General features: G+C 45.5%; 1 protein-coding gene across 8 annotated transcripts in view; it reads left to right on the top strand.

Moving 5' to 3' along the window:
* Positions 1 to 24410, top strand: part of KDM2B (lysine demethylase 2B) — a 1129854-nt gene that overhangs the window by 27159 nt on the left and 1078285 nt on the right. For all 8 annotated transcript variants that reach the window (XM_078667529.1, XM_078667528.1, XM_078667527.1 and 5 more), the window contains one exon: positions 6792 to 6870. In XM_078667529.1, coding sequence (XP_078523655.1) covers positions 6792 to 6870 — 79 coding nt within the window. The remainder of the gene's footprint in view (positions 1 to 6791; positions 6871 to 24410) is intronic.

The raw sequence follows: 24410 nt of genomic DNA, 5'->3' as shown, positions 1-24410 counted from the left end.
ACGCCGTCATGCAACTCAGGCTTGATACCACATGGGCCCCCTCTACATCACGCACCCTACATGCCAAGCAACTGGCGAACTGGACCGAAACCCTGGGTATCTGTGACGTATGGAAGTTGTGGAACCCTGAAGAAACCCACTACACCCACACCTCAGCCGCGTACCACACTCAGGCCCGCATCGACATGATTGGGGTTGTGGACCTTGGTCAGCGGACTCGATAATTCTCGCTTCGGTGCTTACTCTAATCAGGGGTTCCACTCGGCAACTCTGGGCATTAGCTTGCCTAATCTCCACAACGGCCCCACCAATTCCGGGGATGCCTGGCTCCACCTTGGGGACTCCCAGCAAGGGACCATCCCACAGGGAAAGCCAGGACGGATTCCCCAGAGTTATACAGCGCCGGGACGCCCCGTTGCTGGGGCAGCTGTGCGCTTTACAAGTGTACTACATTTACATTTACATGTTTATGCCGGCCCCTGAATGTCGCAAAGCCCTTCCCGGAGGCATCTCGGATAACTCACCTCTGCTCCTAGCCCTAGGTGACCCCCTTGATATACTCCGCCCATTGTGGAGGATGAATGTATGGTTTCTCCAAAACGGGAAATTCAGAGAGGCAGTCGGAGCGGAACTTAAACAGTACTATCTCACTAATCAAGACTCCGTCTCTTCTCTGGGCACCATGTGGGAGGCAGGAAAGGCAACCACCCGCGGATTCACCAAGGGCCACCTTAAAGCCCAGCGAGCAGCTCGGGATAACAGGCTCACCCTCCTTGAGGCCCAATCAACCCGACTCGAAAGGAGTGCATCCGGAACGACAAGCGAGTCCCAATTGCACCAACTCACACCAGTAAGAGATGAACTGAAGCAGATTACACTAGATTCGGCAAAGCTTCTATGGAGGTCCTCCATAGCGCACTTATATGGATGGGGTGATAAAAATGGAAGAATGCTGCATAGGTTAGTGTCATACCCCTTGGGGAACCGGATAATATCGGGAATCCGAAATTCGGAAGGGATTACCCACTGTTCTCCCCAAGAGATGGCCCAATCATTGGCTGACTGCTATTCTGCTCTTTACGCTGCCCAGAAGCCGGAACTCTCACTATTATATCTGATCACCTTAGAAAACCTCCACGTACCTAAACTTAATGCAGTGGAATCAGCCGGATTGGAGGGCCCTAACAGATTCGAAGACATCCAAGACGATCTCTCACAGGTTGCAGCCGGGAAAACTCCTGGTCCAGATGGTTACCCACAAGAGTACCATTCCGCCTACCATGAAATACTTGTTCCCCACATTGCGGCCTTCTACACAGAAGCCATAGAAAAAGGCTCATTCCCACTAGAGACCGACGTGGCCACGATAGTCATTATTCCCAAAACGCAGCCGCCCTCACCAGCCTGCTCTGACTCCCGCCCCGTATCCCTAATTAACATGGAGGTCAAAATGTACACCACAGTCCTGGACCAGCATCTCAAGCCATACCTCAATAAGCTGGTCCACCCCGACCAGTGTGGGTTCATGCCAGCACGGAGTACCAGCCACTGCCTTAGACGCCTCCACCTGGCCTTGGCCAACCGGTAGACACTAACCCCCTATCTGGCACTTCTAGTCGACTTCGAGAAAGCTTTCGACTCGGTAGACTGGGGATACCTGGATGATGTCCTGGCCACTATGGGCATGGGCCCTGACTTTCACCATCTGGTTCATGTCCTGTACTCCAAACCGACTGCTAGAGTGCTTGTCAATGAAGCACTCTCAGACCTGTTCCCAATCAGGAGGGGGACGAGGCAGGGATGTCCCTTCTCGCCCTTCCTTTTTGACCTGGCAATGGAATCCCTGGCCAGCCTTATTCGTTCTGACAATCGGGTCCAGGGCTGGAAGTGGACAGGCTCTCATGAGGATAAAATCGCCTTATGTGTGGACGAAGTCCTACTCTTTCTCACAGGGCTTGCCCAATCTGGCCCCAGATGCCTACAGATATTACATATCTTCAAACGTACCTCTGGGCTATGTCTGAACTCTGCCAAATCAACCCTGGTACCCCTGCATATATCTAGAGGGTGATTTGATTGGCAGTCTACCACCCCCATCAGACGACAATAATTTAATTACTTGGGAATTTGGGTCGCCCTGCTCCCCGAGCTGGCCTGGGCGCTTAATATCACCCCACTTGTCACAAAAGCCAAACAAGACCTCCAGAAGTGGCAACTCCCTACCGCTCAACCCATTAGGTAGAGTAGCACTTTTTAAAAGGATTATCCCCCCCCCCCCGATTCCTCCATGTCATTCAAAACACCCCATTCAATATTCCTCGGACCTGTTATGTTATGTTATGTTAAAGGTATTTGGTACCGCGCACATACACCAATTGGTTTCTTGGGGCTCAAGACCAGTGGGCAGAGGAGCAAGTGGGTGGAAACAGCTAATCGAATGCAAGACAGAACAGATACGTTTTCAGAGATTTGCGGAAAGGAAAATAATCAGGAGTGAGCCGAATGGAAAGAGGGAAGGAGTTCCAGGTGGACAGAGCAAGAAAGGAAAAACAGGCACCACCATGTTTCTTGCGTTTGAACCTAGGAGTGATCAAGAGATTGTGGGCAGAAGATCTAAGGTGTCGAGAAGGGACGTGAGGGCGCAGACAGAGAGAGATAAAGACAGGAGCAGAAGCAGAGAGAGATTTAAAGATAGTGCAACCCATTTTAAAGATGCAGCGTTGTGCAACCGGAAGCCAGTGTAGAGTCTTCAACATTGGCGTAACATGTTGATGTTTGGGCTGCTGAAAAATTAATCTGGCTGCCTGGTTTTGCACCAGTTGGAGACAGTGGAGATGATAAGCGGGTACCCCCACGTATAGACAGTTGGCATAGTCTAAACGTGAGGTAACCAGGGCCATAATGACCAAAGTAAGAGCTTCTGAAGAGAGAAACCTTCGAATCTTCCCGACTCTGCGAAGGTGGAAAAAGCAGGCCGAAGTGACAGCATTAATGTGCGGCCGCATAGAAAGATCACTAGAGATAGTGACTCCAAGGCTCTTTACGGAGTTGACTGGACAGGGGGGGAAGACCCAGGGCAGGGGGCCAGAAATTGGAAGTCCAAGGATGCGGAGGGCCACCAATCAGCACAAGCTCAGTCTTGCTAGGATTAAGCTTCAGCTGACTGAAGTTCATCCATTCATAGATGGTAAGCATTATGGTCTGGAAATTGGAACAAGAAAGAGGGGAGGGGTCAATGGGAAAAATCAGTTGCAGATCATCTGCATAATTAAAAATGGTAACCGAAGAGTGCCGGAGAGAAGCTAATAGGGGCTGCATATAAAGATTAAACAATAGAGGGGACAGCGCAGAACCCTGGGGGACACCACAGGAAAGAAAGATATGGGGAGCAGAGAAAGTGGACAATTGTACCGATTGGGAACGGTGATGGAGAAAGGACACAATCCAAGACAGGGCCGGGCCCGAGAAATGCCAGCATTTCTGACACGGTCGACCAAAATAACATGGTCGACCGTGTCAAAAGCGGCCGAGAGATCTAAAAGCACTAGGGCCTGGGCCAAGTTCTTATCAGCCCCCCGCCTCAGGGTGTCCATCACCGCCACCACCACTGCCTCCGTGGAATGGGCCGGTCTAAAACCTGCCTGTTGATCATCGAGGACCTGGTTCAAGGGGCTGGACAGTCTGATCACGAGGTTCCTCTGGAATGGTTCACGGCCACACATGGCTCTCTCTTGCTGCCATATTCCGCCCTGCGATGGAGGTCTGGGTATGACAAACTTATACTTATATTACCTAGGAACCTGTCTCCTAGCATTGCATGATTGGTTCAATGGGGACTGGTCTGAACCTGCCTATAGGAGTGAGCTGATGAATTTGGGACTTCCTCAAATCCAAACTATGATGTACGGGGGTCCCATCCCCAAGATCTTGCCCACAGTGAGCCGCGCAGTTCTGTTAGCCTGGCGTGCCTGCCTACGTCACACCCAATGGGGGAATAAACTGACCCAGCAAAGAGCCCCTGGCAAGGCACATGGCTGTGAGAGGTGGAATGCCCAGAAGGATTCAGAGGTTGGGAACTTATTGGTAACACACAACTCAGTGATATTTGGGTCAGCGACCATATCCGTTTCCTCTCAGACCTTCAGACTAGACACTCGCTCCACCAGTCACAGTTTTATAAGTATTTGCAGCTCCGCCACACCCTTGGCGTACACATAGCAACAGGCACGTCACTTCCAGAGCACAGCCCGTTAGAAGCTCAAATCACAATGGGCAACTTGAGGGCGACCACGCATTTATCACTCCTTAACCGCATGCGCGCTGTGGCGATTTTCGCGCTACTTGGCTTTTTTCAAAAAGCCGTGTAACATAACGAGCTGAGCTCGTCATCAGCGTGCGAGCGGCACAACTCATGACGAGCTCAGCTCGTCATGCGCGCCGAAGGGGTTAACTAACAATGCTCCCACCTCCCTGGACCCGCCGAGAACTAGATGGGAGACCTGGCTAGGTGCCCTGGAGGAAGATGACTGGAAGGATGCCCTGATGGCCCCCAAGAATATCACTGTTTCAGCCAGATTTCGCTTGGTTCAACTGTACTACTTACATATCTCCTATCTCACCCCTGTCCTTCTACAGAGGGCGGGCCTACTGCCACACCCATCTTGTGCAGGATGTGGGGATGAGCCCGCAGATTTTTTACATATGGTATGGTCTTGTCCACTCATAGCTTCCTATTGGGAGTCACTGGAAACAGAGCTTGTGGCGGTGCTGAGATGGGAAGTACCCACAACCCCCTGAACATACTACTAGGTGTCACAGATGGGCTGAATGGGTCTAGTGCAAATAAATTATTCTTAGGCATCACCCTTGTGGTGGCCAAACGGGACATTACAATGGATTGGAAGAATCTCGACCCACCAACCATAGCCACATGGCACAAGGGAGTAGACTGGTGCGCCCACACAAGAACTGCCACTGTACGAGGCCAGGGAATGCCCGGCCAAGCATCGGAAAGTTTGGGGCAAATGGTTGGGAATGGTGAGTTAGTCAACTTCCCCGTCATTTGGAGGGCAGTGATACGGCAATGTATGTATACATAAGAATGTTTTATTTGTCTAATGTTATATGTAATTATGCTGCTGAATATGCTGTGCTGTTTGTATTCAGGTTCTACTATTGTCTTTTCATAAAATCAATAAAATTGATTATTAAAAAAAAGGGAACATGCTAATTAAAAATGGAATGGTGGCATAAAGTTTCAGATGCCATTGTGAGAAAGTGACTTTAGGACTTATTTATATACAGTGTAAATGATGGTGGTCAAAGGAGATTTCATATGTATAAATTAGACAGCTTTTAAAATTAAAACACTCTTTAGAGAAAAAGTTAATTCTGTTGATATCAAAGTTAATCATCAAGACAGAATAGTCAATTTTTGACGCCACCATACATCCTGCCACAAAGGTGGCAATGAGTGACAAAAGGCTTTAACACTGTTGGGGAATGGAAAGGGTACTTTCAATGTAGTAAACAAATTAATTAACAGTCAGTAGAGGCAGTTGAGCGCTAAAAGTACCAAGTGTGTAAATGAACAGAACATGAAATGAACATGGAAGTTGTTTGCAGCGGCTAAGATGTGGAGCATGCATGTCAAGCTCACAAACTCAGAAGGACTATGTCCTTTAACACTTTTAAGTACTTGTCCTGGCCTTCTTTATGATGAAACAATTTGGCCGAATAATATTTTTGAGCCATATAAAGAGGAGGGATAACATGTCTCTCACAGTGTTCTTGTAAATGCTGTTTTTCATAAATAACTGCCTGGTGTTTGAACTAGTTGTAAAACACCTTGGTAGAGCTTCTTGTTGTGTGTAAGGTTATCTGTGATTCATTATTGTTCTTCAGGCAATTAAATTAAACCAGGTGTTGAAGTTCCAATGGAAAGCGAATAGTTTACGACAGTTCACACAACTGTGTTCTTGAATGTATTAACCGACGTATGGCTTAGTCCAAGCTGGGTGTAGATGAGCAGGCAGTATTGAATGGAAGGGGAGATTTTGCAGTACAGCAGTCGGGGTTTGCAGTCTGGTATGTGGAAAGTTGTGTTATTCACTAGTATCTTTTTTATATCCTATTCATGCATATTCATCTGCAGAATGTAATCCGTTTATAAAGAGGAAGTTAAGCGTAGCAAATCAAAAACTTGTCTGAAACAAATTGTTAAATGATGGCTATCTTTGCTCATAAAATTAAAATTACTTTATAAAATCCTCAGAAATTTACTGAAAAAAGAACATGTGTGCCATTCTCAGTTACAATTTGCCAGTTGCACATAGCTATGCAAACCGTGAATCATGCTCCTGCAATGCACTGTTCATGACTTTACACACCGTTGAAAGTGATAAATTATGGTTACTTTTTTCTTGAATGCTGGGCTCACCGAGTCTTCCTCTCCCAAGTATTAACTGTAGGGAGTGGTAGAGTATATTCACTTACTTGTATATATATATACATTTTTATCTTTGAATCTTTTCTTGTCCTCACTTGTTGTCCATGTATTCCATATCAATGGTGCTGGCTATTATTGCTGTACTATTATTTTTGATGTTGTATCTTATCAATTATATCTATTATGTCATTTGCGATGCTAATAGTAATGCCATGTCTGAGGTATTTATAAAAATTATAATTAAATCAAGCAAAGGAGTAGAAGCAGGAACATGCTTTTTTAAAATGCTTTTCTGGATTATTATGAAGTTATTTTATTATATGTGGTTAATGTTTCCTAACAGACTTCACCTATGAATATGTGCAAAGAGAGGCTCTAAAGATTCCGCTCCTGTTTCAAAGAAAAGAAGGACTAGGAATTAAGTAAGTGACATTGTAATCTTTCTTGATTAAATATACATGAACAAATCATGCATGAACTGGAACTTTTCTTAAATCTTTTTTATGTGTATTTTATTTTAATTTTCGTACGGAAACTTTGATCCACATGTCCTGAACGTTTTGCAGTGAAGTTGAGAGATGCACTAAACTACACCTCTGTAAATGTGTTACTTCAAAATTAATAGCTATATTTCTTTTGGATACTTCTGCCTGCGGGCACCTCACCTCTTCAACCCATCTAGGAGCCACAGTGGATCAGGAAGCTTGAAATAGCTCCTCTGCGCTAATAGGTAGGGGGCATGGCTTCAGTGGGGTGTTTGGGTTGACCCCCACACTTCCACGTGACTGGCGGGTCTGTTTATTAGTGCACATTATTAGTGTGCAGGACTCAAGCAGAGTTTCTACCCCAGTGATCTTATGTATAAGGACAGACATCAATCTTTGTGCCGTTAGGTTCTTGAGGCATTCCTCCTGGTGGTAACGTTGGGCCTTAGACAGACTCTAAGTCCCTGCAGAAGCCTTGTTTTCCCTGTCCAGGGACTCACGCATGTGGAATTGTGCGGGTGTACGTTTGATGTGTATTCCAGTGATCTCTGGTGGTGCTCGTCTTCAGACAGAGCCATGCATAGTAATTCCTTTCCATGGCATCTGAGTGTATTACCCGGTAATCCTTACTGTTTAACTTAGTAGTAAGGAGGGACTTTGGAAATGTGGCTGGGGGTCTCTGATAACCTCAGCTCTGCAATGGCCCAGAGACAAGCCCGCTGTCCAGTTGCCTTATCTAACAGGGGCCCTAGTAGGGGGTTGGCATCTAATGGCATAGACGATGCATACAGCACTTCCTGCTTCGCTCTTTTTGCTATGCCTCTCCAGGCCCATCTCACCGCTTCCACTGTGTCAATTTCCTGCTGTGGACGCTTATAAGGGTGGAACACAGCCGTGTTTAGGGGGAGTGGCGCTATCCTGTCTATTTCTATCGCCAGATGTGGCTGAAATTGTGTAGGGTGATGCCAGAAATGTATGAATTGCACCTGCGCACTATAGGCATATAGCTCGAAGTCCGGGGCTCCCAACCCCCCTTGTGCAAAGGGCCGCGTGAGAACGTTCCATGAGATGCAGGGTTGCTTTCCCGCCCACACTAACTCCAGCACGCTAGTGCGAAGTCTCCTAAAGAAATGGACATTCAGTGGCATGGGGATATTTACAAAGAGGTATAGGAATTTAGGCAAGACCACCATCTTAGCAATGGCTTTGCGTCCTGTTAAGGACAGCGGTAACTTCTTCCACCTCGGCAATTTTCTTTCCAGCCAGTCTATTGCCCTACCATAGTTCGCAGTCCATATCTCCTGCACCGACCTGCTGATATGGATGCCCAGGTATTTCGTCTCCCCCTTCGCCCACTGAATCGGGAACTCCGACATAAAGGGATCAGTAGTGTCGGTCAATGGCAATATTACAGATTTATTTCAGTTTATCTGTACTCCCGTCAGCCCGCCGTATCGTATGAACTCCCTCATTAATACATCAAAGGTAGCGCTGGGATTTGTTAAATATACAGTCATATCGTCTGCGTATATTGATATCAAGATGCCTCTAGTCGTAAAGCCAATGCTCTTCTGCGTGTGGAATTGCCGAAGCTTGGCCGCCAGGGGTTCCATTGCTATGCAACAGTGGCGACAGTGGGCACCCCTGTCGTGTTCCCCTAGTGATGTTAAAGGGTTCAGATATCTGCCCATTTACCTTTAACCTGGCTGTCGGGCCTGCATACAGGATCTGAATTTGCTATATGAACATTGGACTAAGTCCCAGTCTCACTAGAACTGCAAAGAGGAATTTCCATTCAAGAGAATCAAAAGCTTTTGTGGCCTCCACAGCGCAGCTGCAGCTTTTACCTGGGGGTCCAGGTAATGAAGCACCCCAAAAAGTGTCCTCCGGTTGTGAGCAGTGGAACGTCCCGGTATGAAACCAGACTGATCCGGCAGAGCTATCTGCGGCAACATAGGCTGCAGCCTTTTGGCCAGTAGCTTGGGTATATTTTTACGGTCTAAATTTATAAGGGATAGTGGACGATATGAATCCGGCGAGGTCGGGTTTTGTCCGGTTTTAAGATAGTTATGAAATTGGCCTCTCGCATCGTCGGGGGAATTATTCCGGTCTCCATGGCCTCTTGATACACTTGCAATAGACGAGGGGCCAGGACATCCGCATACTCTTCATAGAATGCTGCCGTGAGGCCATTTGCCCCTGGTGCCTTGTCAGTTGCCATGCTGCTTATACCTTGTGTGATGTCCTCTAAAGTAATTGGAAGCTCCATATATTTCCGAGCCCCGTCATTGAACCAGGCCAGTCCTATATCATCCAAGTAATCAGCTATATCTGTTTGTGACGGGTTCGTTTGAGAACAGTACAGTTTTGAGAAGTACTTAGACATCTCGCTCAGAACTTCAGGTGGCGTGCGAGCCACCTCTCCGGTATCTGTTCGTAGTTCCGTGATATAGGCCGAGCCTCTAGGCATGCGCAACAAGCTAGCTAGTGTTTTACCCGGTCTGTCGCTTTCCCCATACCGTCGTGCCTGAGCGTGTTTATAGAGGTATGCTGTCTCCCTCTCAGCCTCCTCTTGGAACTCCGTCAATTTGGACCTAATGGGCGCCACTGTGACTGGCGACGGATCCTGCATTTGCAATCGTTCTAGCTCCCCTAACTTCCTCTCCAGTCTGCTAAGTGTGTTGCGGATGTCCCCTAGTACACTGGAGTGTAACGCTATGCAGTTCCCCCTTGTAAGCACTTTTAAAGTCCTCCCAGAGCACTCCCGGTGAGTCGACTGTGCCTTCATTCAATGTGAAATATTCTGTAATTTTGCTGCGCAATTCCTCTCGGAAGACCAAGTCCAGCAATGCCTTAGACGGGAATTTCCAGGCAAATGGCTGGGCATATGCGGGGGGTAGGCGCAAACTGATCTGAGCTGGGGCGTGGTCAGAGAATGTGCGGGAATGGTGTGTGGCATCGGTTAACCAGGTGTGTAGGTCTTTTGATACTAGCCAATAATCTAGGCGTGACCATGCGCGACGGTGGTGTGTGATGCATGTGCCTTCTCTTGTCGCTGGATGCAGGGCTCTCCAGGAATCTACCAGGTGGAGATCTTCAATGATATCGTGCAGCGCGTCTGCGGCTTTTGTGTGATGCGCTCGAGGGGAACCCTGCCAATCCATCATTAGTGACAGGACCACATTAAAGTCTCCCCCCCACAGGATCGCCCTGTGTCCTAGTGTCCGCACCCTGTGCCAGAGGTCCTGGAAAAATTCCGGGCTGTCCGTTTTTGGGCCATAGACATTGATAAGTGCTATCGGCGTGTGACATAGTTCTCCTTGCAATATTAGGTATCCTCCCTCCCGATCCACGGTAGTGTCATGAGTTCGCCACTGCAGGCCCCTGCGCAGAAGGATCGCTAGTCCCCTAGAGTAATTGGAATAACCGGCTTCCGCCACCACCTCCCAACGATTATTCCTTAATATCCCCGCTGTAGCATTCGTCAGGTGTGTTTCCTGCAGAAAACATATATCTACCCCGTGTCTCGAAAGGTAGGAATGAATTAGTCTCATTTTCTGGCGGTCATTTCATCCCCTGATGTTCCACGTGAGGCATTTGATTGTGTTATCGTTTCGTGAGTGTGTCATTGCCATTCATTCAGCATCAGCGTGTCTACATTCAGGACTGAGATGTGTCATAACCATGCACCCATGTATTTGCTTGACATGTGATCGTAGATACAGGAGACCCACCGTGCCCGTGCAATACTCTGTCTTCCAAGCCATCATAAAAGAACTGAAACCCCTAACAGCTTCCCCCCCTCCTACACCAACCCCCCAATCAAGTTGTGCAAATCCCTCCCCTTTCCCTCCAACAACATCCAAGTCAAACATATTGTCCAACTAAAGGGAATCATCCCATGGGGTGCGTAGGTCGCCGGCAACTAACCCTGTGCTTGTGACAGGGTGGCCGAGCTGCAAATACCACGCACAAACATTTGAGCTCACCTTGTTACAGCAGTACATAACGTTTCTCAGGGGGATCTTCAAGTTCTAGGGTATTGGGACCTTTTCAAAGAAAGCAAAGCACTCATCTTACCAATCTGTGGTCAGTCCATTGTTAGTCGACATTCACTGTGAGCAGTCAATAGCCGTAACGTGCGTCACAGTCCTTGTGATATCACTCGATGTCGCTGAGTCGGTCCTCCGTCTGCCCCTCCTCAGAAGTCTTGTGTTGCTTGTGGTCCTTTGCCATTTGTTTCGCATGGGCGAGTGTTGCCTTAGCGTCTGTGAAGAAAGTGGGTTTACCAGGTCCTTGTACACGCAGCTTGGCCGGGTATATCAGTGCATATTTTGTCCCTATTTGTTGGAATATTTTCTTCACTGGGATGAATTCCCTACCGGCAGCCTGTACCTGCAGGGTGAAGTCCGGATACATGGCCACATCATTCACGCGGTATTGGATAGCGCTCTTCTCCCTGGCTAGGCTTAATATCAAGTCACGGTCTCTGTAGTTTAGCACACATGCCAAAATTGGTCTTGCCGGTGCGCCAGGTTTCAACCTAGGTCCCAGGGATCTGTGCACTCTCTCTATAAGGAACATCGGAGAAAGGTTCAGTCCGAACAGGTCTTTCATCATTGTTTCGATGTATTGCTCCGTATTCTGTATGTCTGTCAATTCGGCAATGCCCGTGATCCGTATGTTATTTTTTTCGCTATCTCGCCTCCAAACCCTCATTCTTCTGTTGAATTAGAGCCAGTACCTTGTCCATTCCTATTAGTTTCTTCTCCATGTCCGTTTGGCCTTCCTCCGTCTCCGTCACTCTGGTCCCCAATACGCTGACGCGCCCCTCCTGCTTGACCATTCGTTGCGTAATCCTGTCCATTCGCTCGGCCAGAGTGTCCATCTTGGTATCAATGCCCTGAAGACTGGTTTTCAGTTCCCGGAACATTGACCGGACGTCCTCCGCCGGCAGATGGGCATTTTCTGCGTCGTCAGCTGCTTCCCGGTCTGCGGCATCTGTATCCGTAGTTTTATTGGACTTCTTCTCAAAGTTAAGCCTTGGTTGCCTCGTGTCAGTCTTCCCCATGGTTATGTAGGGCGCGTTACTTCTGCGAGATCCCTGTCTGCGGGCCACGCTAACTGCACCAGTTGCCGCCTCGTTGCGCACATGGGGTGGTTTCTCGTGGGCGGTGCACAGTAGAATCGCTTGTAGGCTTCGAGCGTACTATCGCAGTCCAGCCGGGTTTCTCAGCAGGCTCAGGGCGTCAGCGATGGCTGCAGTCCTCGCCCCAGGGTATTCCAATCCGCTAGTTTCAAGGTTGAACAGGTCTTGCGCTAGCTGTGTCACAGCAGTTCACCCACCAGCTCAGCTGCCGACAGACTGGGGGGGCGATGCCCAATAGCGTGCCTGTACACCACACTCGCCAGTATTTTCAAACCGCAGGCCCTGCAGTGCCAGCGCGCTGGCCATTAGGCAGTCCGACAGCCCTGTACGTCGTTTCCGCTATCTGGTGCAGCAGCAGCAGGTCCCACTATCTTGGTTCGTGGTTTTGCCCGCCTCTCAAAGTGTACCCTGAAGTTGTACTGTGCCCTCGTTGGATTGAAAGTAGTGTTTGAATTTGTCCCCAATCGTCTTTTTGTAGTCTTGATCTTGGAAACCAGGCGTTGAGCCTCCAAACGGGACTTGGAGCTCCCGTGGGGCCCCCAACATGTAGAAGAAGGGGAGAGTGATCCGATATGCCTCGCGCTAGGATTTGGATGTCGGTGACCATCCAACAGTCTGGGGCAGGCATAAAGTCTAAATCAATGCGGAAGTGGATATGGTGTGCAGCAGATGTGTGGGTGTATGGAAGTGTACTGGGGTTCCAGGTTCGTCAGACGTCACAGAGGCTCAGTTTGTTTTTGGGATTTGCATTCTGCCAGTTGACTAGCGCCTAGGTTTTTGTGGGAAGAGGGTTGTCCTAGGGGCATCTTCAGTGGGTTCTAAGACTGCATTAAAGTCACTCCCAACTACTGTCAACCTTTGAGGAAGAGAGGATATTACTTCTGCGGTGGCCCGGATAGTGTGCTCCAGGGTTGCTGGAGGTATATAAACCGACACTAGATTAATAGTGGCATTTCGTATAGTCCCCGTTAGGGTCACAGATAGGTCTTGAGGATCGCTAATTGTAGGGACCAGTGTAAAGCGAAGGGAACACCGCAGGAGGATTACCAGTCCGCGGGATTCTTGGGTGAACCCCGAATGTCAGACTCTGTCAAAACCCTGGCGTGCTAAAAAGGGGCAGTGGTGCCCCATGAGATGCATCACTTGGAGCAACATGACGTCAGGTGTGACCCTCCGGGCATTTTTTAAGATCGCAGTACGCTTCACTGTATCTAGGAGTCCATTCACATTCCAAAAAAGGACTCGGAGGGGTTCTCCGAGCTGAGTGTCTAGAACTTGGGATCGTCTGGGGAATTCAGGCCTTGCTATGAAGGACGACTGCATACACATCTTTAACGTCAAAGCCATTATTGAAGCTGAGTGGAAGAGTTTTAACAAAAACAGAGATAACAGTCACTCCCCTTCCCCCAGCCAGCACCCACCCTATACTTCTCCCATTGAAGTATCTGTCACTCAGTTAACTAAAACTCAGAACAGACTAGGCTATGAAGCTAAGTGTGGAAACAGAGTGGTGAACCCCTCCTTATGGCAGGATTCTCAGTTCTCCAGAACAGAAGGGTGGGTGATAGTGCATTGTAGTCTAGATTCCAGGGCTTCACAAGAGGTCTGTGTCCCCTGACAGTGTTGGAGACATGGGGGGTTCCCTCTAGGAGTCCCTGCCAAGCTATTGAGGCTTTCTGAGAGGTTCGGTGGGCCCTGAGGTGTAGGCGAACTGTGCGGTCTCTGGCGGGTGCCAGCAGGTGAGATAGATACCTCTCTTTGAGCGTTGCACCCTCGTCGGGAGTGTGTACGTCACCTTTGGGAGTGAAAATGAAGTATACCCCTAGGATCTAATTTGACACTTACCAATGACCTCTATTCACACACCTTCAATCATTCAAAACCTCATATACGCAAATCCTGGGGTGATCCCCCACACTGTCAATCCTCCAAGCCCGTCTCCCCAAATAAACTCACTAATGTTGGGTTATAGCGCATGAAACAACTGGTAATTTATTAAAAAAAGAATTTTCTAAAACAATATCTAATCTTTAAAAACATAGAATCAATATTCCAAATGCTGGAGAAATGGAAGATACAATTTCATTACCATCTAGTTAAAAAAAACAAAATGTGCAAATACATGTCATAATATCACAATATAATGGCAGAGACAAAATCCTTGGTTTGGCTAAAAAGGAGGAAACCCTAGTGGCACAAGGAAAGTTCCATTGTCAATCAAAGGTCCATATTTAGCATAAGTAGGGGAAACCAGGTGAAAGCCTTGCTCTTATCCTTAGGTTATTCCCTGATCGATTTCTTCTGTATCAAACTGGCGTCGACGCGTTTCGGTGGTGACAATAGATTATAATGACCACCTTCTTCAGGAAAAAAGGATTTTCCGGGAAGTTATTCCTCCATCTAAAGAAACATAATACATGGATATATATATCACTTTTAGTGCATCCTTCAGATCATATATGTACATGAAACTGTTGTGTTTCTATCTAGGACCCTAATTCGATATTCCCGATTTATGCCCTTATGTGGTTATAATAAATAGTATCCTTATAAAGGCATAAGAATCATATCCATATTTAGTAATAGCCCATGCAGTCCAAATACGGCAAGGCTACTCCCATAGACTCCTAGAAAGTACAACACGTTCTTTAAACAAACCAAGCCTTCAGCAGCCCGGGAATTCCCCCTGCTTTTGTTTTGATTTGCACAAGAACTCCTGGAGTCCAGAAAGAACTGTTAGTTCTTAGTGACGTCTTATGACCAACCTTACGTCAAACCCGGAACCTTTCAGGTATAAATATACCAACGTTGCCTTAAGCAAACACACGGTGGTTTGGAGCAGAGCGGCTATCTACTTGCCCGAAGCCCAGCTGATGCGAGAGCCGAACGAAGCCGACCCTCCCTTTTGGCGCACTGAGAAAGACGCTGTCTTTTTCTCCAGCCGAGAAATTCCAGCTCCAGTGTTTCCAGTCACCCTTGCGGGTTGCTGGGAGATCGAGTCCTGAGACACGAGATACAAGACCTCCTTCATTCTAGTACCAAGGTATGGAGCTGACTAAACCCTTAAGAGATTTCTTGATTCAGATTCTTGGCAAAAACCAACTTAACTTAAACTGCAACTTACTTACTCCTTCCCACGTATTAGGCTTAGGTCAGGTACACCGGGGTAGGCGTATATTAGAAGCACCAGTTGAGTACGTTAGTCAATGTTTTTATGTATGTATATATTTTATCCGTTTTAAAGTATAATATGGCTAAGAAACCATATCAATGCTTTTACAGTATTATTTCATAATACTACTTTTACTGTATGCACTTTACTTCATGATAAGTATTGCAATTGTGGCAATTTATTTCTCTTGCATGAGAAAGAAGACTGCTCAATAAATAACACCTTTTATTGAAAACGCCCGTCTCTCTATTTCTCTGCACTCTGGTGAAACTAAATATTTACGATTGACTGAGTGAAATAGTTGTCTATTGTTTTCACACGACTCTAGAGATACACTCTTTATTCTGAGGGAGCAAAGTTGTCATGTTTATGCGGTTGTCAGAAGCTAATCCCTTCTTGTCTAAATCAGGAGAGTTAACTCTTTCCTGAACATTCGAGAAAGTTTCTAGTGACCTCTGAGCTAGCTGGCAAAACTAATTAAGTCTTATATAGTCAGTAGAGACCTAGATGACCTCAGTCCTACGTCTACACTGCTGTTTATATTATTCCAATGTGCAGAGCCTATTGGGAATATAGGAACTACACTACATGGCGCCCAACGTTTGGTAAGGCGATAATCTAATGCAAGACATTAGAGTAACTCAGTCGTGCTTTTTCACACAGACCCCTTTTCCCGTAAAAACTCCAAAAGACGTCTGGAGTGGGTAAAAGGTTAATATCCGCCGGAACTTAGTAGGAAGAGATTCCTATGTATTAGTTTTTGGTTTAGTCAACGTTGAAGGATACAGTGTTCCAAAATATTGTGCACCTAATCTTTGTTTCCTTGAAACTTGCTCTGCAAAGCAAAAGTAACTTTCTGTCAGTAAAATGCCGGAAGGTGACGAAGAAAGAGATGCTTTACCAGCTCAACTCCTAGCGGATGACACAAGTCTCCGAGAAGATGACCCGAATGCTATAATCATTCCGGTAAATGTAAGGAGAACTATAACTCTTAAACTTATAGAAAATGGACTATCATCAAGAGGTGGTACAGTCATATTCGTGGTAGAGGCCCATGAATATCGGCAGACAGAGGTTTTCTATTCATGGATACATTTTCCAGCAGCACACGCTGTAACACAAGACTTCCACTATTACAAAATAGAGGAACCTCCGGATGAATACGCTCCTTTCGAGGACGTTGAAATCCCACTAACATACCAAGAACACCTGCTCTGGTTTAATGGCGCCATAAAACATCAAAATCACATCACCAGGCTCGGTCCACTAGATAGACCAGGAGCCACGTGGCCGGTTCTAGCCAGCTACACACCACATCCTGACATTTAAAAGATGTCAAGTGAAGAACTTTTAGTTAAACTAAAAGAATTAACAAAGACATAAAGAGAATTAGTTCAATTGGCAATGGACGATATAACATACCTCCAGAAATTGAAAGAAACAGATATAGCAGAACAACCTTTTGAACTTGCCAGAATCATAGAAAAATCCTATGAAGAACTAGGTAGAGATAGTTTCGGTGGGAAACCAGTAAACCCCCAACTACTTGAAAATCCTGAAAAAACATTTATTAAAAATAATCTAAACACTCCAAAAAAAGAGTTGGGAGGGTAATAAACTATCCACTCCCAGAGAAAAACGATTCCAGTCCAGAGGAAGGTCTCCTCAACGGAGAGATAGATCTCCAGAACAAGGTGGCAAGCCTCCCCAGAGGGAGCCCTCTGAGAAAAGATACAACCTTAGAGATAGGGATAAATTGAGAAAACCTGATAGATATCAAGATATTGATACACGTCCCTCTCGATCTTTTCAGACTTCCTCACAGAAATCGGAAAGAAGAGGACGGTCAGAACACAAGGAAGAGCACGTCAAGTCCAAAGACAAGGAACCTGCTCAAAGTAAAAAATTACAATTTCCAAGAAAGAAGGTAGCCAGTATTAAAATAAAACATGCCGAGGATACTGAGGACACAACTGAAAAACAGAGAGTGGGCCCAGACAGTGCTAGACAGCGCAGCAGAAGTAACCATAGCTCGCAAGATCTTGATGAATCTTCTGGAGACAGTGGACACGAATGAGTACATTCAAGTGGAAAATGCAGACACCAGAGTTAGCAAACCCCATAAATTATACGAAATAACATTACGTATAGAGGGGGACAAGACTAGGAAAGTAAGGGGTCTCTTTTGGGATAACCTTTCAAAAGGCTATGACATCCTGTTAGCTGAGAAAGAATGGCCACCAGAGTTTGTCAGGGAGTGCCCACATGGCGAAGAAATGATTATGCCTGCCTTCTCAAATCATATTCCAATTCATAAAAATACACATTTGCAAGAAAATGGGCAGTGGCCCAAGCTCCTGCATTATATAAAAATCATGTAGGATGGGATGAGGATTCTCCTCCTCACAAAATCCAGTTAAAAAATCAACCCACTGCACAAAGGCAGTACCCAGTTATGCAGTCCAAATACGGCAAGGCTACTCCCATAGACTCCTAGAAAGTACAACGCGTTCTTTAAACAAACCAAGCCTCCAGCAGCCCGGGAATTCCCCCTGCTTTTGTTTTGATTTGCACAAGAACTCCTGGAGTCCAGAAAGAACTGTTAGTTCTTAGTGATGTCTTATGTCCAACCTTACGTCAAACCCGGCACCTTTCATGTATAAATATACCAACGTTGCCTTAAGCAAACACACAGTGGTTTGGAGCAGAGCGGCTATCTACTTGCCCGAAGCCCAGCTGACGCGAGAGCCGAAGGAAGCCGACCCTCCCTTTTGACGCACTGAGAAAGACGCTGTCTTTTTCTCCAGCCGAGAAATTCCAGCTCCAGTGTTTCCAGTCACCCTTGCGGGTTGCTGGGAGATCTAGTCCTGAGACATGAGATACAAGACCTCCTTCATTCTAGAACCAAGGTACGGAGCTGACTAAACCCTTAAGAGATTTCTTGATTCAGATTCTTGGCAAAATCCAACTTAACTTAAACTGCAACTTACTTACTCCTTCCCACGTATTAGGCTTAGGTCAGGTACACCAGGGTAGGCGTATATTAGAAGCACCAGTTGAGTATGTTAGTCAATGTTTTTATGTATGTATATATTTTAACTGTTTTAAAGTATCATATGGCTAAGAAACCATATCAATGCTTTTACAGTATTATTTCATAATACTACTTTTACTGTACGCACTTTACTTCATGATAAGTATTTCAATTGTGGCAATTCATTTCTCTTGCATGAGAAAGAAGACTGCTCAATAAATAACACCTTTTATTGAAAACGCCCGTCTCTCTATTTCTCTGCACTCTGGTGAAACTAAGTATGCACGATTGACTGAGTGAAATAGTTGTCTATTGTTTTCACACGACTCTAGAGATACACTCTTTATTCTGAGGGAGCAAAGTTGTCATGTTTATGCGGTTGTCAGAAGCTAATCCCTTCTTGTCTAAATCAGGAGAGTTAACTCTGTCCTTAACATTCGAGAAAGTTTCTAGTGACCTCTGAGCTAGCTGGCAAAACTAATTAAGTCTAATATAGTCAGTAGAGACATAGATGACCTCAGTCCTACGTCTACACTGCTGTTTATATTATTCCAATGCGCAGAGCCTATTGGGAATATAGGAACTACACTACATGGCGCCCAACGTTTGGTAAGGCGATAATCTAACGCAAAACATTAGAGTAACTCAGTCGTGCTTTTTCACACAGACCCCTTTTCCCGTAAAAACTCCAAAAGACGTCTGGAGTGGGTAAAAGGTTAATATCCGAAGGAACTTAGTAGGAAGAGATTCCTATGTATTAGTTTTTGGTTTAGTCAACGTTGAAGGATACAGTGTTCCAAAATATTGTGCACCTAATCTTTGTTTCCTTGAAACTTGCTCTGCAAAGCAAAAATAACTTTCTGTCAGTAAAATGCCGGAAGGTGACGAAGAAAGAGATGCTTTAGCAGCTCAACTCTTAGCGGATGACACAAGTCTCCGAGAAGATGACCCGAATGCTATAATCATTCCGGTAAATGTAAGAAGAACTATAACTCTTAAACTTATAGAAAATGGACTATCATCAAGAGGTGGTACAGTCATATTCGTGGTAGAGAAACAATAAAAAAGGGGGTTTTTATAGATTCAGATCACTCGGGCGCACTACCTCAGTTAAACGTTACAAGGTATAGAGTGACAGGTTAGTGTGTAGTGCGTGAAGAGCAGGCGGAAAAACACCCTTAACCGTCTAAGTAGTCAAGGGACTAAACAATTATATACAGTTATGCTCTCGCTACTACAGTACAGTATCACATAAACAGTACAGTGACTGATGAGTATTCAAAGAGACAGAAGCAGATTCTTTGTTGTGTTCTTGGTCACAGCAAGACGTAGGTTTATTCTCTCCAGACTTGAGGAATGTCATACAAAGCCAGCCGACACGTGTTTCGTCGTGTACAGTTGAGTCAACACGACTCTTCAGGGCTGATGATACAAGAATAACATATGCAAACTCAGTAAAGCGTCTTGTCGTAATGACATTCTGCAATGGTGACTAAAAGTGCAGCCAACATGCAGTTGTACAGTGCGTTTGGGTTCGCACCCAGTGGTAGTGTATGGTGGTGATGCTACAGAAATGAGAGGTGTGTCACCCCAAGGCTGTGGGTAATTACCCTTGGGTGGCGGTGCACAGACGTGAGGTCTTGTGACATAAAGCTCGGGTGTGTGGTCACTCTTAACACAAACACGGTGATCTTGCACTCCGAAGGTACGTGCGGTAGTGAATCATCCAATTGAAAATTTATTTAATATGGTGAACTATTGTGTGGGGGTGTTGGTGAGGGGCTGTAACGGTAACGTGACGTGGCTTGGAAACGGTGTGACTCCATGAGGTATAAAAGCAAGCAAAAAATATCCGTTACCGCGCAAATAGACGTATTCACTTCTTTAATAGAATTTTATAGTCTCTCTCTACATAATGACTTGTTTACCTTCGGGCTTAGTTCAGTCGTAGTGATATGACCCAAGGTTCGGACTAGTATTCTTGTGTAGGACGTTTACATAGGAGAGAGACTAAAGGAGAAAACATAAAGGGATCATTAGGAAAAACATATCAAAGGGGGATAGCATCTATTCAGTAAAATAGATGACGGACAGCGGAAGCGATAATCTTACCACTGTTTGGTCCAATGTGACTATTTAGAAAAAGTAAGTTCTATGACGATAGTCGCGTAGAAAGTAAAATGGCCAGGCGGTCTGCCTTATTGATTGCCAAAAAATTCTCGAATTAAGCACTCTATTTAGAAAAAACAAAGGGACAATACAATGAGAAAAGGCAAAGGGAAAGTCACATTAGTTCTGACAGCTGAAGGCGCGGTGTAGCGCAGTACTTAAAAGAACCAAATCACATCTCGTTTAGAAGATTTAAATTAATGGAATACCTGACTACTGGTGTGTGTCAGGAAGTAACCGGGAGGGGATCCGTCTAATGCAAAGGCTCGCTGGAAACGGGTGCGTTTCTCTAGTGGCAATGCGCTGTAAAAGAAAAAGGCAAGTCCCCGAATTAGCTCTAGGACAGCCCGGATATAAGGGCTTCTAACGTACATTTCTGAAGGAGGGAAAATACCAAGTGGTATGTCCTAAGTTCCCGCTTACCCGAGTTCAGGTATCCCTCCTCCTGTGGTTCCCGGTCGCCGTCTCACAGTACGGACACGTGACCATATGGGAGTGTTCTCTTTATCAGAAAATGGACATCGACGATGCCCATGCGAAAGGTGGAGTGCAGGCAAATGGTGCGCCATCTTTAAATGGCAAAAGTACATCGTAAAATAAGCAGTTTAATGAGGTAATCGTCTCATATGCTTCATAAGAATGAGGTTTCATAATGGAACCCACAGTATATGAAGTCTGCATGAAGGGTATGTTTAGGGTTCTTAAAGAAAACGGTCGCAGGTGTAGTTGGTTGGTACTCGTGGGTAATAAAAAAATGTCAAGTTGTACGAGGAATGAAAAAACATGCCATTTACAAATGGAAAAAGTACAATGAGATAAATACCGACTGATAATAGTTCCTCTTCTTAAGGATAAAAAGGTGAAAATGAAGCCGTCAAACAGTAAATTAATTCAGAAAAGGGGGCGCGTCAAATATAGTTAGTATAGGAGTAAGCGATAAGATCACCATATCTAAGCGAGATAAGGATCGTGAAGTAAGTGATCTTAGCAGTTTAAGTTGACGCATGCTCCGTGGCCAGATGTATTGTACGGTGAGCTAAACGAAAGTTGTGATGGCCTCTAGAGTGAACGTGCCCCACTATCACCACTTTTTAGTGAACATATCATATTATTCGCCCACGAGATTCAGAAAACATTTACAGTCTTATTTCTTGCATGGTACAATTGTTTAACAAAATTAGACCAAGGTATTGGTCACAAATATTCAATGGTACAAATGCTCATGAGATCATGTTATTACACGGTACAACCAGTTGGTATCTAACTTGTCTTACATGAAGTCTTATGAGCATATCTAACAATGCCTGTGTTTAACACTGTGAGTTCCTGGCTGTTCATACATCAAAGGTTCAGTCAGTCTTTGTAAAGGAAGGATCCCCAGGACGGCTGGTTAGTCGCCCAAGAAGAATTGAAGCTCAGGGTCATAGTTGAGCCCCTGTTCCACGCATTGTAAACGCATGATCCAGGTAGCCTCCCTACGTCTGAGCTTCAATTCGCGGTTGCCCCCTCTGATGTCGAGGGGAATCATGTCTATCCCGAAAACACGTACTTTGATATCATCTACCAATGGTTGACATTCCGCTACATGTAATGCTACCGGGTATTTGGGGTCTCTTTTCTGAATCGCTCTTATGTGTTCAGAAATTCTTTCTTTGAAAGCCCTGATGGTGCTGCCTACATAGATCTTGCCGCATTGGCATTCTATAATGTATACTACAAATTTGGTCAGACAGGTGATATTATGTTTGATTTTGTAGATAACTCCATCAGGGCCTGTGAAGGTTTTAGTGCCATGTTTACCCCAGATGCACATGGAGCAAAAACCACATTTGTGGAAGCCAAGACCTCGTGTGGATAGCCAGTCCTGCCCTGATGTGTTGTGGGGGACTGTAGGACTCAATTTATTTCTCAGGGTGAATCCCTTCCTGTAAGTGATGGATGGTCTACTAGGAAGAAATTCTTTGAGTACAGGGTCATCTGTTAAGATTTTCCAATGTTTGTTGAAACTCTTTTTGATATAATAGTTGAGTGCATTGTATTCGGTAATTAGTCTGATCTGTTGTCTGGAGGACTCAACCTCCGTACGTGTCCTCAGACAATCAGGTCTAGGGATGACTCTGGTTTTTCGTTCTGCTTTCTGAAGTGATGAGTTCGAATACCCTCTCACGTGAAATCTGTTTTTCATGTTTGTAATGCAATTATCAAATTCCATTGCTTCACTGCAGTTGCGTTTCGCCCTTAAGAATTCCCCATATGGAATAGAACGTAGCTGGTGCTCAGGGTGAAAGCTGGAAGCGTGGAGAATAGAGTTACAAGAGGTGGGTTTTCTGAATAGTTTTGAATGCAAATGGTTATCCTTCACATAGAATTCTAGATCTAAGAATTCAATATTGGTGAGGCTGTGGCGCATAGTGAAGCTGATTTCCCACAAATTATTGTTCAGATACTCAAAAAAGGAAAAAAGGAGTTCCTCAGATCCTGACCACAAGAGAAAACAGTCGTCAATGTATCGACCCCAATAGACTATGGAGTCGATATATGGTCTGCCTTTGGTGCCCCAGATTAAGTCAGCTTCCAAAGCCCCCATAAAAAGATTAACGAAAGAGGGTGAAAATTTCGAGCCCATGGCCACTCCCTTTTTCTGTCTGTACCAATTCCGATCAAAAATGAAAAAATTATTCTCTAAGATAACCTTCATCATGTGTAGCAACATGTTGGTGTGTGCCCATAGTGAAGCCGGTCTATTAGAGAGAAGTTTGGTAATAGCATTGATGCCAAGTTCAGGATTGATGCTGGTGTACAGGGACACCACATCCAAGGTTACCAATCTGGTGTCTTGTTGCCACTCTAGGTCTGACATGATGTTTAATATGTGTTTCGAGTCTTGTATATAAGACGGAAGGTTCTTGACTAGAGGTCCCAAAAAAAGATCCACATATTCTGCGATTCTTTCGGTGGGTCCCCCAATCCCCGATACTATCGGTCTACCAGGTGGAAATGGTAGATTCTTGTGGACTTTGGGTAAAGTATATAGCCAAGGATACGTAGGTCTGAAGACTTTGAGGTACAAGTACTCTTTGTCATCCAGAAGACCGGATTGTTTCCAGTTCAATAGGAGTCCATTTAGTAGTATTGTTAAAGGACCCATCGGGTTGTGGTTGATTAGCTCATAGCAAGAGTCGTCACTTAGTTGGCCAAGGACCTCGCTGTTGTAGTCAGTCAGATCCATGACCACCACGTTACCCCCTTTGTCTGCTTCCCTGATGATAATATTGGGGTTGTCGCTGAGAGTAGAGAGTGCTAACCGTTCCCCCTTGGTTAGGTTGTCTCTGTATTTGAATTTGGTATTCAGGTTTCTGATGTTAGTGCTGTTGAGATCCTCAAGGACGTGTCTGTGGAATTTGTCAATATTATTGCCCCCCGCCAGTGTGGGAGTCCATTTGGATCTGCTCTTAAGGCCACTCGTAATACTGTAATCTGTCTCGATGTCAAGCTCCTCAAGGAGCCTTTCCATCTCAAGTGGACTGTCTTCCCTGTCTGTCAAAGAAAGAAGCAGGTGTGTGGATTGCACATCTTTAATGGTCAAAGGTACATTGTCAAATACATTAGGAATGTGTCTAGGCTTCTCCTGCAATTCTTGTGATCCAGCAAAATGTTTTTTAAGTTTAAGATTACGTATGAACTTAAATACATCTATTTTAGTTTGACAAATGTCACCGGTGGCATAAGGATTAAAGTTCAGGCCTCTACTGAGTAAGGATATCATGTCAGGTGTCAATGGAAGTGAGGAAAGGTTAATGACTTGTACTGTATCAACTGGTGTGATTAGTTCCTCTGTGTTCCTGACCTCAATTTCCTGCGATATTCCTCGCTTGTCCCTGCGTTTCCCCCTGTGGGGTTTGGGTCTACAGCGGCCCTTGGTGGCTGAGTCCTGTTGCCTCTCCTTACTCGTT

The sequence above is a fragment of the Lissotriton helveticus genome, chromosome 11 (assembly GCF_964261635.1).
Source record: "Lissotriton helveticus chromosome 11, aLisHel1.1, whole genome shotgun sequence".
Lineage (NCBI taxonomy): Eukaryota > Metazoa > Chordata > Amphibia > Caudata > Salamandridae > Lissotriton > Lissotriton helveticus.
The sequence above is the reverse complement of the archived record's forward strand: the minus strand, read 5'-3'. Positions and strand labels throughout refer to the sequence as shown.